The sequence below is a fragment of the Bombus huntii genome, chromosome 1 (genome assembly GCF_024542735.1).
Source record: "Bombus huntii isolate Logan2020A chromosome 1, iyBomHunt1.1, whole genome shotgun sequence".
NCBI lineage: Eukaryota > Metazoa > Arthropoda > Insecta > Hymenoptera > Apidae > Bombus > Bombus huntii.
This window is the reverse complement of record NC_066238.1, coordinates 25,775,158-25,795,055: the sequence shown is the minus strand read 5'-3', so window position 1 is coordinate 25,795,055 and position 19,898 is coordinate 25,775,158. Positions and strand designations below refer to the sequence as shown.

The following is a 19,898-nucleotide window of genomic DNA, read 5'->3' as shown; positions in this document are numbered from 1 at the left end:
ACGTGTTACCCGTTGATAACCAATGCCCCAAGTATTTATACCTATTGATTACTTCCATTCATTTTGAATATCAGTTCCCTATCTCAGATAAATCGAAGACCTTAAAATCTTTAAATGCAATATATAGTTTTCTGCCTTTTTTTTAAATTTGTTATCGATTAGGCCATTTAAGACAAATGTATGATCTAGCATACTTCTCTTTTATCAAAAGATTGCCTGACTTTCCTTTAGTATCTTGTCATCTTCCGATTCTCCCTCCCAAAATCTTTGTTGATAACTTAAAATCGTCATTAACTCATATTCAACGATCGGGAGGATGACTCCTCTGTAATTGGAAGCTACTTCCTCGTCCCTTACTTGATATGTATATTATTGGAAAAATCCTTATCTCTCCTCAGTTTTTCGCTAGCTATTTCATTAAGAAGTCCTCTCAATTTTGGCATCCATTTGTTGAGTAGGTTTCCTAAAAATTCAACTTTAAGTTCATCTTGTTCTGCTGCTTTATTCTTTTTCGTCAATTTCAGAGATTTCCGTGCTTCTTCCTCTTCTATGTCTTTGTTTAGTGTTTCTTCATTTCCTACCACTTTTCTTTCTTTATCCTCCTGTGTTTCCCTTACCCGTTTCTCATTCCTTTGCTTCTCCCTTTTCTTTCTTTCTTTCGTCCCCCAGGAATCGCTCATGAATTTGCTTTTCCATCCTCTTTCCACTTTTTCTTGTTTTTCCTCCTTCTTTTCCTTTATCACCCTCACCCTTTCCTCTTTAAGAATCTTTAGTTCGTCCTATCCTTTTTGTTTCTAGATATTTTTTGGACGTGTTCCATACTTATTTTATTTGCTCTTTACAATCTTTTACAAAGACTTCCCGGCTTCTCTTGTCGATTATGTATTTTATATTATATATATTTCTATTTATGTAAGTAAAATCCATCGAATTGAAATTATTTTTTGGTTACTAACTTTTAATTTTATGGAAAAGTTTCTTATTAAAAAATGTTGAGTAGGAGATCCACCAAACTGAAAATATTGGAACATTTTTTTAAATTTAAGGTATAATATGCTTCAAAAACAAAATTTCTGCAATACATTTATATATGGTTAATTAATCTTTAAACGTCAAAATAAAGAGGTTGATGTAGAAATATTTGTATTAATGTATAAATAGTTTTGACTGAGTTTAAAATATTAAAATGTTTTTAAACCAAGATATAATATTTTTCAAAAACAGAAAATTCAATATGTTTTTATTTTACTAATTAATTACTAAATATCGTAATAATGAAATTAGTGGAGTTAATTCAGATTAAGATATTAAAATATTTATTTAAAATAAAAAATCTAATATGTTTCTATCTAACTAGTTAATGCTTAAATGTCACAGTAAACAAGTTGGCGCAAAAATATGTCAAATGATCTATATTTGTAAATATACAAGGGCATCTATGACTTTATCTTTCTAGGACGTCATCAAGTTGGAGACTCAATACTGGACACTGGTGGATATACCTAAACAGGAAAAACAGGAAACAGTGCCTGCCTTTGTTCTACGCGCATGTTCCATTATGGAAAAGACCCACAAAAGCGGGGAGGGTGTGAAAACTTCGGCCCGTCTGGCCGAGGAAGCTGATACCAAAAGAGAACGCATTGAAAGACTCGAAAGTGAGTTGAAATTCTATTACAGAAGATCACTTTTCCAAATATGGATTGTTCCAATGTATAAGGTGTTTAAATATAAAGTTGAAAATCAATAGATTAGAGAACAATTGCTAAACATACATATGTTTGCTTTTCGAGAATGTATCTATTTTAACACGTTGACTGCCACGCGTGTTTTCAAAGAAATCTCCGTCGGTACCAGCGATCCCTGCGTTCCCTGCTAGGTGCTCCCATCGATATTTTAATAATGCGAATTGCTCAAGTGGTAGTCTCAAGAATGATCTTTCGTTTCATTTGTTCGCAACATTCAAACCACTAGCTGTTGTTGAATATAACGAAGGAAAGTGTGGTATAGATTATTCCGACCAAATGGTTTCTTATGCCACCACAATTAGAAAAGGAATCAAATGGTACAGAAAACTTGGCATTCGATTCTTTCTGGGAATTTCTGTTGTAAACGCTTCGACGGTTTACAAAATTGCAACAAGAAAAAATATAAATATTAGAATATTTAGACAATTATTAGTTGCAAAATTATTAGGGTTGTCTGAAAATACAAAATATCCTTGTCTTCGACGGAGTCAGCATAATATCGCCTTTCGGAAGAATGACTCCGGAAGAAGCATTAGACGCGCATGCAAATTATGTTATGCAAATAAAAGACGTCGAATGGATCGAACAAAGGCACAAAAGAATTTGAAGAAAACAATAACTTATTGTCCAAATTGTCCCGACCAACCTCAGCTGTGTATAGAATGCTTTAAAGTTTTACATTCTAAATAATTTTTTTAATAAACCATTTTCGTATTTTTATTTTATAACAATTCAACTATTATTACAATTAATTATTAATGAACCATTTATTATTATGGAATATCTTTTCAAATATCTACGGCGATCCTTCGCAAGTAGTCAAATAAGCGACACCCGAATACGGGTGTCGTGGCGGTCAACGTGTTAATAATAAAAATAATATTGTTAATTTATAATATTATATTATAATGTTACTATCTATATATAATATCATACGAAATGCTTATATGAAAGATTTATAAATATTTTAAAGAGATAACTGATCACGAAAGAATTACGGAATGTATATGATTTCAATGATATCGTTGAATATATCATAACATAGTTCAATAAAAATGTCACGAAAATAAGTTGTAGCGATTATTAGAGAATATTACGAAAATAAAAATAAAAATAAATAAAATATATCTGAGAAGTTATTGCAGTGATTCCAGTTATGAATTGAATTCGAATTGAAATTAAACTATCTGCTAAATTAATAGTCCTATGTTATGATAGATTTATTTTTTTTACGCAAAATTACGAGCTGGATCGGCTAACGTAATGAAAAATATATGATTTCATCTAAAAAAACAAACTTGACCTACATATGTCCACTACGCATATTTTTACAAAAACTAATCACGTCAAATTGTGTCCCCCTTGAAACCATTTCAAACATCCATTTCATCAGAATTGACACTACAATTTGAAGACAAACATGATCATTTGGTAATAGTAAAATAATTTACTAACTTAGTTTTGTTGTTAAATATATGTTTTTAAAATAAAATTTTAATAAAGTATAATAGATGAATAACAGTTTTAAAACAATTAAGTTCTTCGCTGTTCTTACCTAAGATCTATACGTATGTAACTATACATATATTGCTTTTTCTTACTATCTATATAATATAAATACATCTATTACAAATTATGGTTAATTACGACATACTTTTCAAAGCCATTAACGCTACTATTACCGACGTCTACAATGCAAAACTTGCACCAAAGAGATCAAAATGGAAGGTGTGTAAAAATTTATGTACAATTCAAGAAAATGCAAGTTTTTATTTATATATTTTACAAAAAATCACACGAGTTCCCCAGTTGTGAATGCATAAACATACATACATATAGTGCTACAAAAATTACTATGAAAAATTGCAAATTGGTCATTTTAATTGTTAATTAATTTAACATGAATTGTTAAGACAATTTTAGTGTTAAAAATTATCTATCTTATAGTCGATTCTGTAGAATAAAGCGAATAGAAAGAAAATAAATATAACTGGAATGAAATGTCATATAATGTGTAAAACATTGAGGTTCAACTTCTTATAGAAAATATTAAACGTGTCATAAAAAGATAAAGCCCGATATGACTTTAAAATAAATTACTGATTAAGTCAATTACGCATTGCATCAAATAGCATATACGTTATATACGTTTTTCATTGAACGTAATAGGTTTTACATTTGTTCTCTATCGATTTATTCCTCTGTATATATGTATATATATATATATATATATATATATATATATATATATATCATATATATCATATTTATTTGTATGTATAGGTATGACAACAGCTCAAATTGAAGCAGAGAACACTCAAATGACTAACGACCTGTACAGATTATTGAAAAAGTACACGGGACTGAGAAATCTCATTCGAGACTTAAAGGTATTTATAAACTAAGTAAACCAAATTATTCTTTGCTTCACATGACTTTTTTTCTTTCTTTTACATGTATCGAAACTGAATAAGTTGGTAAATAATTCCTGAAAAACATGTTCGAAAACATGCTCGCTTGAGAACCTTCCTTATGTTTTTAGCATGCAAATACACATATATACATATCTTATACGTAAATCCCACTTTATTTCTTCGTCCTTCATTATCCAAACAGAGTAACTATAAAAGAAGTTATTCAACAGAGAAAAGAAATGACTGTTCGTAAAATTATGAAAATTTATTTGCGTCAACGGAGCTATTGTTCAAAGTCAAAAACGTTTCTTCACGTTGTCTTATAAATACAAAAATGCCGGTCAGAGATTTTTATATGACGTACCCACAATACCGATACTTCGTTTAAGAAGAAGTGGTACGACCGAGATGAATAAAGTAGGAATAACTTAGCGCTGCGCGGCCCACATAGATTTATCATTATCCACAATGCTCACTTCAAACCTGACAAAGTTCGTAAAGAAATAATAGTTCCCGGCACTGATTGATCAAGATTTTTTCGCGTTGCTTTTCTTAGACAGACAGTTCCGTAACGTATTGCTTGAAACAAATTCTAATCTACATCTTATTAGTCTAAAGCTTCTAGAAAAATAGAAAAATGTGGAACGTACTTTTTAGAATAAAAAAATTGTATATTTATATCCAAGTATATCATAATTTACAAATACAATTAAACGTCTGTAGAGGTGGGGTTTAATGGACGAGATTACTCGTTGCTGAAACCGTCGAATATATTTAAAATGATAGATTAGTATACAGACAATATTCACAAAGACGCTCGTACTAACCGATTCGCTAAGACAGTGTATAAGTCGTAAAATAGGATCGCTCATGACTCGTTAATTAGATCGCGGATAATTCGTTGATAACTGGTTGATAACTGATCGACAGCTGACTGTAACTCATTTCCTTGCGATCGCGTTCGCTTGTTTATACTGCTCGGGGGAGAGTCCGAAAATTCACATTCGTCTTCGTTCGACGGTTGCACGTAGCGGCGACATTGTTTTGCTCGGAGTTTATTTCTTCTTATATTACGTGTATTCTAACGATCTTGATACTCCGAGGCAAAACAACAACATGATTTGAATTGACCTCTAACTCATGACTTTTGTTTTTCTCTACTTTTTGTTTTTCTCGTTTTAATGTTGCTTTCCACGGTCATTAGCAACCTCATGTACCTATCCTTGTTCAATTTTTAATATATTTACACTGATTCTAATGCATAAACATCCACAATATTATAATATTATGCACCATATGAAAGGTTTCTTATATAAATTTCTTATATAAATTTAGTTATCACATAGTGGTAAAGGGCCTCTTTATCTGCCTTTTCACTTTATAATATAAAATAAAATATTCAATGTGATAACATTGATAATAATCTAATAGTTATTCTAGATATAAAAATATAATCACGATGTTCATTAATTCTTTCCAAATTGAAATTATCGAACTTTTCCTTACCAAGCAAATGACAGATCCAATACAATTAAGAGGGTTGATAATAAAAACAATACTTGTAAAATTTGTTTACTTCTTAGATAATAACGCAAACTCACAACAGGGTGGAATTAATGTTATAAAAAATAATCTATACTTTAACTATCAAATGAAAATTAACCAGTTCTATAAAAACCTTCGTCACGAGGTCTTTATGGTTATAATTAAATAGGTATAGTTTTTCTGCGATATGATTATAAATGCACTCACTCAGGAATTGTGTATATTGTACATATTATTATACAGGGTGGTTGGTAACTGGTGGTACAAGCGGAAAGGAGGTGATTCTACGCGAAAAAAGAAGTCGAAAATATAGAATAACAATTTTTCGTTTGAGGCTTTGTTTTCGAGAAAATCGACTGTGAATTTTCGCTCGGTACGCGTGCGGTACGTTTTAACGGATCTCACTGTTTGATCGTTGTCTCGATGAAAGAATTAAAAAAAAAAAAAAAATTAAAAAAAGTTTTTCATTCCATATTTTCGACTTCTTTTTTCGCGTAAAATCACCCCCTTTCCGCTTGTACCACCAGTTACCAACCACCCTGTATAATTATGAATATTTTGTTTAAAAAATTAAATTGTATTGAACAGAAATTAAAAATGCTAGAGCAATCTTTCGCTGTCATGGAGAAAAATAAACGTGTACAGAAATTGTTTTTGTCATGAATTCTTTAATTTTTTCATTTACCAATTTACAATTACTCACTATTTTGTCATAGACCATGACCTACCTTATGTTAATAATACTAATGCTCTGTCTCCCACAGGAGGAATACAATAGCTCAAAAGTGTATCCAATCTTTCCCCGTTATCCGATCTTAAAGGACATGATAAAGGATATAATGCATAATCCAGACTATATGGAAGTTTGTCACGAGGTGGACCAAGCATAGCGGCCAGACCCCCTCCACCGCTCGCCACGTATGACCTTGTAAAAAGGATCTTAGCGTGAACGTTGGTGAAGGGGGTGTACCAGAAACAAGCCTGAGCAAGACTTTCACTTCTCCATTCATGGTGGCTAATTACCGCAAATTCTGTTTTATTTCACACTTACGGTCTCTATAAAGATCTACATATCTGTGTTTATAGCACGTTTCGTCTGATGATATTCAGCCGGTACATATTTACAAGAAACTATACATCACCTTGTGTGTACGCTAATTGGAATCATGTTTGTTAATTGAATGCCCGAAGAAAATATGCGTGAATGCAAAGTAAGGAAATATGACATTGAGTTGTGAGGGGAAAAGGAACAGAAGATAGATTTTATAAAAAAATATATAATTAAACGAACATTCCTTTGAAGATTCTCCGTATGTTGGAATGATGCTTTTAGTATAGTATTTTTCGTGGTATTTTATGGTATCACGAGAGATCTGCTACTTGGCGACAATAAATAACAATACAAATGCAGAAATTAATTTTTGTTGCATTTTTATTGAATAAAGAATTTTTAGAATTATAAAATAACTTATTAGTATTTCAAGAGAGAAGAGGATAATTCATGAAAAACGAAATTATGTAAAATTATTTGCTTGTTGTGATTCTAAAATTTCGTCTTTTCGATCTGAAAAATAAGATAATTATCAAAAGGATTCTTTAATGTGAAAATTCATCAAAATATAGAAAGAAATAAAGATATATTTCGACAGGAGCGCCAAGTACTACAAGAACAACTAATTCCAACATAGGGAAGAAATAAAATTGATCATCTTAGTTTCTGATTACGATCGGAATAGCCGCTTGCACGTTGAAACACAAAATACAAAAATTACACCAGTACGTTTCATACGTAAACGTTGTGTAAACGTGGTGTAAAATTTCTGTTAAGGCACTTCATAATGGAGAAAATCCTGAGAAATGTTAGATTTATAAGATGTTGTCGAGTGTTGTGTATCTTTGTATGCAAATTATATCGTATGCGCGTGCATGTGCTTATCAAAATAAAAAAATGATTTAAGTGATTAAGTGTAAAATGCAACACTCTGCTTTCTGCTACTCGATGCCGTCATTAAGCATTGTCAACTTAATAAGAGTTTGTTGAACAAAGGAGACCTCTCTTTACCTACGAACAGGACAAACGGTAGCAATTTAGTAAGAGGAATATATTTATTCTGCGTCAAATATCGCTTTGCGAATGATGACACTCTTTTTCGTAATACAGAAACATTTTGCTTCGACTACGGTGGGAACTAGATATTTAGGTATAACATCATTAACTCATTAATAATCGTTGTCGTACGCGATGGTGTAACCGCAACCGATGTAACACAGGATGATGTTGATGGTGATGTTGCACAGAGAAAAATTTATTGTATCCATTATTTTATGTTATAATTTTTTCTATAGAGTTTATTGAAGTTTAATATCGTACCAACCATAAAATTATTAGCGGTACTATAGGAGGATATATCATAGTGCGAGATATTAATTTGCACTAATTTATCAAGTAATTTTGTATCCTCGATAGATATTAACAAACTTGATTTCGCTTTATTCGTGCATATTCAACACTTAAATAGCGATTTTTTAAATCTCATACTGGAAGTCATTTGAAAAAGAATAAGTCATTAAAAGTTCAATACGAAGGATTTGTCTTTCACTTCTATCATGGTTCTCAAATTTCTTCTCGTCTTTTACTTTCGTAAAATTTTAAATTCTGCAGGAATAATCTTTTCTATTTTATGAAACAAATGATTCTATACCCTTGTATTTTGTTGTATCTATGCTTTATTTATCAATTGTTTAGATATGTAACATTATACACATAAAATATTTCTTAAACTCCTAAAAGAAAAATGCCTAACAGAGTTAAAATTTATTTATCTTGAAACATATACTTGATATAAAAACATAATTTTTCCGTCTAGTGAAAGTGGAAAAATTGCTATCAATATCTTTACTTCGTGCAGAAAGCAGTTCACTTATAATATCCTGTACGAACTTCTTTTCATCATCAGTTGAAAAACTACACGATGTATGTGCTGTATTCACATTCGACTTCAATTAAAACGCAATGACTGCTTTGTATATCTTGGGTGAAACAGTGCTAACCATAGATCATACACATTTACGTTATTGTATAATAACGTAGAAAGAAGAGGATGTATTCTTTAAGAAATTTGACGTAATAAACATATCTCATCATTATCACATTTACATATATACAATATAAATATAAAAGCACCTACATGATATAAACAGACACACGTGCGTACTTTTACAACAAATTGAAATAAAATATTTCACTTTAGTCAACCTCTACATCTTCAGGAATTATAAAATTATCCATTGTTCTACGTAACGTCGATTCATCTTATATTCCTTTGGTAGCGAAGTACATATGTATGTATGTAAGCAAGATATGTTTATCTACTAACATAATTATATGATGCACTATAGTTTTTATAAAAACTGTTAAATCAATAAAATATCGTATTCGCTATAATTCATGAAAAATATTCGAGTTCGTGTATTAACATAACTTGACACAAACGTTATATGAATTAACTCGGCTGAAAAGATTAACTTTCCACCAAATTTTTCAATTTTTAATTAAAAAATAAATTTTAATAAATTGAAAAAAATGAATAGACATGAAAAACTGAGAAGTTTCGGCGTACATAGTTAATAAAATACCATAAATTCTATGACGTTATTTATTTTTCATTCGCTTGCTTCATGAAAGCTTATGAAAGCTTAAATTGATTGTGGAATATAATTAATCGATTCATCTATCACGCTATTAGAATAAGCAACGGTGCATGAAATGATAGCAAAAACTAATATAATACGAATATATAAACTATAAAAAGTTTTACTACGTTATCTTAATATTTAAAAATCTAATAATGAATTATGGCGGACTTACGATTTAAATGTATAAATTATAAACTAGATAATCAAACGAATTTCTGTAAACGTCCGTTTACGAGAAAAATTCGCGGAATATATCATAATTTGATATCAAAATTTCAATTACTTAAATTTATCAAAACTCTCCGACGAACATCTGCAATATTTCATATATATAAATAATCATAGTTTGCATAATATTTAAAATAAGTACTTCCCGGAATGGAATATTTATTTTAATACACATTATTGTGATATTGATTTACATTTCAAGTGGAACACATAACAGCCTTGGAAAAATCTATACTGAGCGTTTAAATCGTTAAAATCTAGTCGTAAAAGAAACAAAAATACGAATCATCTACTACGTAAGTAATGTGTAAGAAAAAAACCAATGGCTGACAGCTCGAAATCAAAATGCACGTATATGTAATGCACGACAGACATTGAGACGACAAGACGATCTATTATCAAAACGTGGATCCTTTTCAATGTATGTCGATGCCTAGTGACCCATAATCCCTTCCCTTGTATGTTTAAAATGATTCTTATATCCCAATCAAAAGCCTGTTACAAACAAAGAAAATAACGGATCAGTTCAGAGAAATGCTGGGTACAGGCATATACAGAAACTAAAATGATGATTAAGCGGTCAAATGACATACTTGATGATTAATATCGAAAAGGTAATTTATGATCTCGTAATGCACATTCCTCTTCAAATTGATTCATATCTGAAAACAAAATGAAACTTACGATACTTATGCGAATCAAATTTTGCAGGGAATAAAATATTTTTCGAACGGTGTTCTTTTCTATCACACCGATCGCCTTCAGTTTATTGATATCAAAAGTAACACGTACAAAATAAAATTTAAGCGACCCTAAATAATGAGCTTACACGAACAGTACTTTAATTTTTACAAATTTCATGATAATTTTGCATTGTAATATACTTTTTTTTCGCCGAAATGCACAAGAAATTTTGCAATGAATCAAACTTGAGAAGCTTCGAATGAAATTTATACAAATATTAATATTAAGGTATATTGGAAATGGAAATTTCAAAAATTATATCAAATATCAATCATGCGCAAGATTATATCGTATAAAATTATAAAGAAGACGGATTGAAATTTATTTGTCTGCATTCAGCAAATCTACGTAAAAGAGGAATACATACATACTGTAGCTATTGAGTTTCTAGAATAGCGCTTTTGTCGTAGATATTTGTCTTCTTCTATGATCTATGTATATGTATAAAGAAACGTACAATATTTGAAGAAATTTCGACACAAAAAACTACGCTGCAGCTTAATAATTTCCAATTTATTTTCCATTAATATTTCCTAATTTCGTTATCTAGCATATATACTTAACCCTTTCTTTAAATTATTTAGTTATTCTTGCAAATACATTAGCACATAATCAAATATTTACTTGCGCTATAAATCAAAAAAGAACCTGAATACTTAAAGATCAAAATTTAGAAAAAATCGCGAACATTATTTATGCAATGTTAATTGACTATATTATATTCTTGACGTTAATATAAAGACCAAAGTTAACTGAAGAATCACCACGAAATGTACACGTTACATAGTCTATACAAGTTCATTATTAAACTTTGTTTCTGAAACGTTGACTGGTTAAATTATATTTATAATTACTCTATGTATATTCAGATGCATCTACGATTACCTTGAGATAATATAATCGCGACATAATTCATATCTTTTATGTAAAACAAAATACCTTCTTAGACCAATGATCGCATAATATTAAGGAGAACTTAAGGTATAGTATAAAGCGGAACTACATGTAGCGAAGGAGTAAAGCTATACTCGATGCAATGTCTTTGAATTGATGAATATAGCAAGTGCGCTCGCTGTTTTAATGAAACTAGGAGAGTGCCAAATAGATTTTGAAAGTTTATACGTGTGCGTAAGTGCGAATATGACGTTATGCAATGGCGTATACATATATATTTGCGAGTGTTACTGTAAAATTTTTATATAGTGTATTGTACGTAATAATGTTGACGTAGTTTTATTTTGCTGGACTGATCGTTAATTGTGCGTAAAAATTTTTTATGACTATATAAAACAGAAACTTTTACCTATGCATAATGCATATAAATTAAATTATTTGTTGTATACAGGGTGGTTGGTAACTGGTAGTACAAGCGGAAAGGGAGTGATTCTAAGCGAAAAAAGAAGTCGAAAATATAGAATGAAAATTTTTTTTTTATTTTTTTTCTTTTTTTTAATTTTTCCATCGAGACAACGATCTACAGTGAGATCCGTTATAACGAGACGTGATAAAGTGCACGCGTACCAAGCGAAAATTCAAAGTCGATTTTCTCGAAAACAAAGCCTCAAACGAAAAATTGTTATTCTATATTTTCGACTTCTTTTTTCGCGTAGAATCACCCCCTTTCCGTTTGCACCACCAGTTACCAACTACCCTATATAAAATAAAATCTATTTTAATTTCAGTAATTAAAACTATTTTCAGTAATGAAGATATTTAGTAAAATTCGTTATTTATTGGAAAAGATATTGAAAATAAGTTATTGAAGTGTGCGAAAACCGGGACTCACTCCAGCGAAAAAAACTATCAATGATATAAGTATAATTACTATGAACATACACATACGGATGTCTGATACGAGAGATCTACCTAATGTGTTTAAGAGTGTGTACATGGTAGACGTAATAACCGTGTTAATGTCCTATAGAAATATATAACATTCAATGGTGCTTTGGTTTCTCATGGAATGCTATTAAGAGAGGTCTTTAAACCTTTAAAGATACGATATTTCTATACGTATAAAACACGATAAATATACAAAGGAGCACCTTTTTAATCTTTATCCCTCCTACTCTAATAGCAATATGGCCGTAAAGTAATAAAATTTGTACGATCTAAAAGAAACTAGATTTGCATCAATCTATGTATGTACATGTTTTTATACAAATCGGCACATAATGATTGAAAATGTTCAGCACATGTCATATTGTAAAAATACTAAGTTTATTCCAAAAATAACATCGGCAAGTTTAAGATCAATAAGGTACATGAAGATCAATTACGAAATCAAAGGACCATTATCCACTGATTCAATATACATAAGTGTACAATAATCGAATGGCAAATGAAATTTATGGCTTTGAGTAAGAATTCAATTTTCGAAACTTTATCTCGCGTTCTTGATAAGTGTATGTTTATGGAATCTATCAATGAAAATTCGACCAATCTGTATGTCTATAACCAGTAATCGTACGCTCTATGACACACGTTTCATGTACGCATCTAAACGATGTATTTCTGTAAGTGGATAGAGAATATGTATACATATTCGCTTTATTACGATAAGCTTCTGGGTGCATATCGATAAGTTACATAGACGTAAATTTTTACGGATAAAAAAAATAAATATAAATATATATATTTTGACAGGAACTTCATAAGGAAGTTAGCGAAAATCTTGAGGAGGACCTTCACTGAGACTATTCGTTTAGCGTACAAGCTGTGAAACGATGCAAACGTTTACAAGCAAACGATTCGTTGCTGAAGGTTCAATATTGAACGATCATCGTATGTCCCTATAAAAGAATTCTAATATCTTCGTGATATTTTCTGATATAATGTACGATGCCGCGAATTGAATTATTTCGCACGTTTTAGATCCGATTGTGTGAATGTCTTTAAATACTTTCGTATTCTGAACGAAATTGTGGAGTCACAGTCCATCTCAAAAAACAAAAAGGAGTCGTAAAGAATTTGAAGATCTAGTATTTTATAATTTCATAATCATTAGTACGTGATCATAGGTTTTCGTATTTTTACTCACAATTATATTATAACTATGATAAGTTGCCCTAAACAAAATAATTCGTTTTACGCACTATTAGAATACATACTAGCGTAGAGCAAGAGATGTCAAGGTATTATTAGTACAGCCAGCATTGTGTACTTCATTGTAAAATGTGCGATTTAATGAACAGACTACACGTAAATTAATAACTCAATCACCAGGCTAGATCGACTGAGAGAACACATTATACATATAAGATTATACACATAGGTCGTCTGTTATGATTTATATCGTGCAATCTTCGCAGTCAATAGTTAACGAAATATAGATTTTCAGATCAATATGTGAAGTTTATTAAGCGCGTACGTTTCAACGTCGCAAGCAATTCACAAATGTTTCTCGAACTTCGATCATTGATACCATTAATCGCTAGTCCGTGTAGAATTTATAATATACATATAATCACTTGTGGTAACATGAAAAAGGGAGATAAGCTGTTGTGATGTTTGTATGTTCGTTACGGTAGAATTGCAAAGTGGAATTATTTAGGAATGCATAGTGTATAGCTATACCATAATCATGTATGATATCGTTTAGATTTTTATCAGTTCCATTATTATGTGTATGGTAATTTATTGAAGTACAGTTAGAGTACAATGCTCACGTTGATCAATTGTAAATTATGTCATGTACTTGATGAATTTATACACACACGCGTCTGTTCTTATTTAACACTGGCTTTTATTTCTATTAAAATTCTTTATGTCTGATCATAATATATGAACATGAAATATCTGACTGTACACAAATTATGTTTAAAGAATTAAGGAAATCAACGTTCATTATCAATATATGCATAAATGATGCGTTTAATGCAAACTATATATATACTACTTCTCGTTAAAGAAAAACGTCGATGTCCTGACTGTTTCGTGTTGAGAACTAAAGTTTTTGATGTTTTAATAACCGCTTCGTTAAAAAAAATAGAATCTTAACGTCAAATTATAATGCTGCTAATCGTTGTTAAACTTTAATGTACAGAATACAAACTATTATAAAAAAATAGTCAAAAATCTTTTCATTTAAACACAATTTTGCATTAAATCTTTGCGTGTCAAATTTTGATATATTATTTCTAATATATTGATATACGTATATATATATATATTTATTAATAAAAATTATAGTTATTAATGGCATTTAATACAAATGTATATATATTTATATACATTTAAATATATACATTAATATATATATATATTACTTTTCCAAAAAAAAAAAACTTTTAATACTGTAAAGGACGTTAAGATTCTTGAAAAAAGGTAGAGTTAGAAAAAACGAGAATAGCCGACGAATCGCATAATGTTGATGTGTGTAAGTAAAACTATTAGTTTGCAATTCATGTAACTAGATATCCGATGAATGTGACGTATGTTAATAAGCAAGTAAAATGTTACAAGGAAATTGTGTGTTTGTAATAGCGTTCCTTAAACGGACTGGCCCTTATAGATAACATTTAAAGAAAATGCTTTTATGTATGAACTGGTGTTCACTAGTACACGACTAACTAATAGACATCATGCTAGATTAGTTAAAATGTAATGTATGCTAGATGTTATAGTGTTGTACTAGTGTTTACATCTTCCTATTTATGCGTTCTGTGTTTCCTGGTGGAAAATAGCGAGTAGTTACGTGTACAAGTAGTTTTAAAAACGATCTTAGTCCATTGATTTGAACAGAATTTTATGCTACAGTACATATCGAATGTACGATTTTAATTTCCCTGTAATACATCTTTGTTACCGCTATAAAACTTCACTTGTTTATTGGTTGTTAAGCTTTGTTAATAAAATACTATAAAATTTTAAATGACTTATTTACTCGATTTTCTGAATCCATTTTCTGAAATTTCATTCTCTGTTATTAGGTTGTCCCAGAAGTTTCTTTCGTTTTATAAAGAAATAATAGATGCACAACATTTTTTGTTTTGTCCATATTTTGTATGATCCATTTTGTTCTATTTCTATTATTCTTTTATTATTTCTATTATTCTATTATTCTAAAATTTTTTATTGTTTTTTATCGGTGAGCGGTGGGATAAAAGACAATATCGTTAGCCGTTGATAATAATATCGTGTGTATTCAAAGGACATTATTGAAAAGACTAAGATGGCAAATTGTAAAGGGGAACAATTTTCAAGTGAGGAAAATCTAACGCTGGAAGAATTAAGAAACAAGCTTGCGCACATGAATCTACCAATATCTGGTGCAAGGTCAGTATTGGTTGCCAGGCTAAATCGAGCGTGTAATGCTGGACAACCAAATCTCAAAGAGTCAGCAAATGGTGAAAGGTCCACGGAGAAGCGAGGTTCGGGGATCATACCAAAAACAAAGCGTGATCGAGATGAAGGCGAAAATCTGGAGAGGCTTAGGACAAAAGAATTAAGGGGGGAGGGGGGCGGGAGGGTAAGGTTAATTCGTACAAAATACGGCATGTCTTTGTGAATTATTTGTGACGACACAGTTAAAATCTCTTTATTAAAACCAATGGTACATTAACGTATGATATTCGAAGAATATTGTATAAAATTTTCACGGAGAAATATTAAAAAATACGGCAATGGCAGCAATTATTCGGACGTGTCTCGGAAAAAAGTAGAATTGCTCATAACTTGGTGCTGGATCATCTGAAGTAAAAAAATCAGGTAGGTAACAGTTTCGCCCAGGTAACGCTAGGAGGGTTTTTCGAAATTTCAATTTTTCACTTTTTTGGAACACTTTGAGTTAGCCGATTTTGCGAAAATTTGCGGCTAATTTTCCCTTCAAAGTGCTCCAAAAAAGTGAAAAATTGAAATTTCGAAAAACCCTCCTAGCGTTACTTGGGCGAAACTGTTACCTAACGAATGAACTTTAACTTTTTGATTTCAGATGATCCAGCACCAAGTTATGAGGGGCACGGCAATTATACTTTTTTCCGAGACACGTCCGAATAATTGCTGTCATTGCCGTATTTTTTAATATTTCTCCGTGAAAATTTTACGGGAAAATCTAACGGGAACGAGTGCATTCAGTGCGGCCAGGGCGTTGGCAGTCACACCCGATCTGGACTTCATTGTCAGCACCTTACAGATGCTTGACACCTTTGACGCGGTTATATTCAATTCTTACATCAATGATTTAGAAATGAATAATCTGTTTAATCTGAATGCTTCCTGCATTATTGGTATCAGATACAAAAAAACATATACAGCACTTTTGACTTTTTATAGGAAATAAATATTGATTATTTGTCATATATCAAGGTTACAAGACTTGATACCTATGATAACCTGAATAGTGATAGTGTTTAAATTGATAGTGTATTCAAGGAACTACTCTTGATGTTTAACGAACAACAATTTATTAACAAACATAACATATAACATAACAATTAACATGTGATCAACAAATAATCTCCATCCTGGAATTAACTATCGCTGTGGTATAAGGAAGATAGGGTTTATTCCGCTACCAACCTTCCGAGATTTCGGTAAAATTGGTTTGTTTTTTTGTAACATTTTTTATCCTACGATGATCCAATTCTACGGGGTTCCGCGAAAAGAAGTCTACGTGGGCCATTTTTTTGCCTTCTCGAAACATAATGTCAAAGGTAAAAGTTTGTAGGTAAGCCCACCACCTGTGAACCTTTTCAATTAAATATACTCTACTAATGCTTTCCTTCAGGGAACTACAATCAGTGACGACAAGAAATTGTCGTCCACGTAGATAGTGCCGAAAATGTTTGACGGCGTTTACAACCGCCAACGTCTCTAATTCATACGAGGAATACATAGATTCCTCAGGGCTAGTTCTTTTACTGCAATATTCTATCACTCTATTTGTACCTTTAACTTTGTGCATCAAAATGGCCCCATATCCCTTCGAACTAGCGTCAGTATGTAGTTCGATCGGGTATTTGGGATCGAATGTTCTTAACGCCGACGCGCCAGTCAGGACGGAAATTACTTTTTGCCATATTTTTTCATGCTTTTCCGTCCAAGTTATGTTTTTATTATTCGAAATAAGGTCATACAGGGGTTTCATTATCCGTTTATATTTAGGGATGAAATCTTGAAAGTAAGAGACTAAAACTATGAACTGCTTCAGCTGTGCGACGGTCGTTGGCGCGGGTAAAAAACTCAAGGCTTGTGTTTTACCCAGGCTGGGGCGAACTTCTCCGTTACCAATTACATATCCGCAATAGTGTAACGACGTCTTTAGAAAAGAGCATTTAAAAAAACTAAAAGAAAATCCGGCTTTTACGAGGATACTTAATACGGTGTCCAATCTTTCTAAAGCTTGATCTATCGAGTCGGCAATGATTAAGACTTCATCAAAGTAAACAACAACGTATGAATAAGCGAGGTAGCCTAAGGCATTGAGGATGGCCCTCTGAAAAACGGACGATGCATTTTTCAATCCAAACGGCATCATCATGTACTCATATTGTCCGTCGAGCGTAACGAACGCTGTATACTGCATCGAATTAGGATGAATGGGAATTTGGTGAGACCCTCCGGCCATATCTAGGGTAATAAAGTATCTCGCCTTCTGCAGCCTCGCGATCTGATCCGCTTCAAGAGGGAGATGGTACTGATCCGCGACCGTATTTCTATTTAGTTCTCGAAAATCTACACACAATCTATCTGAGCCGTCCTCTTTCGTCACGAATAACATAGGGCTCGCGAATGGTGAACTACTAGGCCTTATAATTTTAGCTTCAATTAGTTCGTTTATCCTTTCACGCACAATTCTCCACCCTTCCTCGCTAAGATTATAAGGGTTTCTTTGGACGGTAATGTTAGAATCTATTAAACTTATTTCTAACTCCCCCGTACTTATGCGAATACGCGAGGACCCCGCAATGGACGAATCTTTCAATTTTTTGAGAATAGAAATTAATCGATCTTTATCATTACCGATTACATCTGTGTCGACCTCGTTAATATCGATCTCGTCGTCCGCGGTTTTGCTACAGTCATTAATTGTCTTTGACTTATAAATAACGAGGCTGTTTCGCGTAATATTTACGTCAACACCTTGACTTAAAATTTCACGACCAATGATGATATCGTATCTTAAGTAGGTATCAAGAAGTACATGAAAAGTTTTCTCTAATTCAAAACCGTTAATACATACAGTGGACAATATCTGAGATGTACTTTCAACACAAGTATTTCCTATTCCTCGCATTGCTACTATATTAGTAGCTTTTTTGCCAGAAAATTTCGGGGCTACAGACTCTTTAATTAATGAGCATTCGGCTCCAGAATCGAAATGGAATGAGAACGACTCACCCAGGTGACTTAATTTACCAGTAGGAAACTCCACCATTCAGGTGTCGGCTCGATATTCGTTATTGGAATCATAGTTTTTTTCCCCCAGTAACGGACAATTAAGCGAGATATGATCTACCCTACGACACTTGAAGCACAACATCCTGGCCGATGTAGCTGGTTCGCTTCTTTCTAGACGCCGCCATTTCCATTTCCATTTCTCGGTCTTTACTCTCCCACAGTAAAAGCACTTATTCCGCGAGTCAGGTAGCCTGTATCGTTTGGCTTCGGGACCAATTGATGTATTATTTAGAAATTCGTCCTCGGTCTCGATATCCTTTTCAAGTGCTATTTGTTCAATGGGCTGATCTTGTGCGCTCACTTGACAATGAATCTTAGCGTTGAGTAATTCTTCTTTAGATAAATTTTCACACTTCGCCTGCACGTGGGAGCGGAGAGGAGCGATGTAAGCTGCCATGTTTTCGTCCTTCTATGGTTTTTCTCTGGATATACTTGTGACGGATGGAAAGAGAGAGAGAGTGCGCTTCGTCCCGGGACTACCGGTGGACTCGTCAAGTAAGGCTATGCCCGGTAGTCCCTGCCTTAGACGTAGAGGGAGTCTCGCTAGGTGCGGTATTTATATCAATCGCTCGTATATTCGACCGCTAGCGAGTTAGACAGACTCGTTGTCGTCGTAGCCCTCTAGTGTTGGCGGTTGGTACCCGCGGATCGCCCGGGAGGTGTTGCGCCGCGTTGATGCCTCGACCTGTCGGCGTCCTGTTGATACCGATCCGCCACACAGCCTCCCCCTAGCGCTATAGCGTGACCCCAAAGCTATATAGCGCGATACAAGTTAGAGGGAATGGCTCGTCGTCGATGATGGAAGGTTGATCGTCGTGGGGATGAGGTGGTTGTCTCCTCCTCTGACGTGCTGCTGGAGGTGATGCCCATGAACTATTGCAATGGCTACATCACCTCCTGGCCTGGTCGTCGTCTCGTATCCGGTCACCTGCTTGGCGTGTTCGTCGTCGGTGGTTGGCTCCTTTCCTGACTCCTTCTCCAAAGGTGCGTGTTCGTTGTCGGTGGTTGGCTCCTTTCCTGACTCCTTCTCCAAAGGTGCGTGTTCGTTGTCGGTGGTCACCAATGTGACGGATGGAAAGAGAGAGAGAGAGTGCGTTTCGTCCCGGGACTACCGGTGGTCTCGTCA

General features: G+C 32.8%; 2 protein-coding genes across 19 annotated transcripts in view; one reads left to right on the top strand and one right to left on the bottom strand.

The window, feature by feature from the left end:
• LOC126866713 (uncharacterized) overlaps positions 1 to 19,898 on the top strand; it is a 497,548-nt gene that overhangs the window by 338,833 nt on the left and 138,817 nt on the right. For 5 of the 18 annotated variants that reach the window (XR_007690037.1, XR_007690036.1, XR_007690027.1 and 2 more), the window contains exons 5-6: positions 1,457 to 1,655; positions 4,029 to 4,135. The exons of 6 other annotated variants lie outside the window; for them this stretch is intronic. Coding sequence is in view for 6 of the 12 variants with exons in the window: in XM_050620644.1 (XP_050476601.1) it covers positions 1,457 to 1,655; positions 4,029 to 4,135 (306 nt within the window). In the remaining 6 variants the exon portion in view is untranslated. Of the gene's footprint in view, positions 1 to 1,456; positions 1,656 to 4,028; positions 4,136 to 6,468; positions 7,206 to 19,898 lie in introns of those variants that run through there. 7 more of the 18 variants (XM_050620714.1, XM_050620691.1, XM_050620617.1 and 4 more) reach the window with 4 other exon arrangements.
• The window catches only part of LOC126866705 (uncharacterized), a 184,263-nt gene that overhangs the window by 145,435 nt on the left and 18,930 nt on the right, over positions 1 to 19,898 (bottom strand). The gene's annotated exons all lie outside the window — the stretch shown is intronic.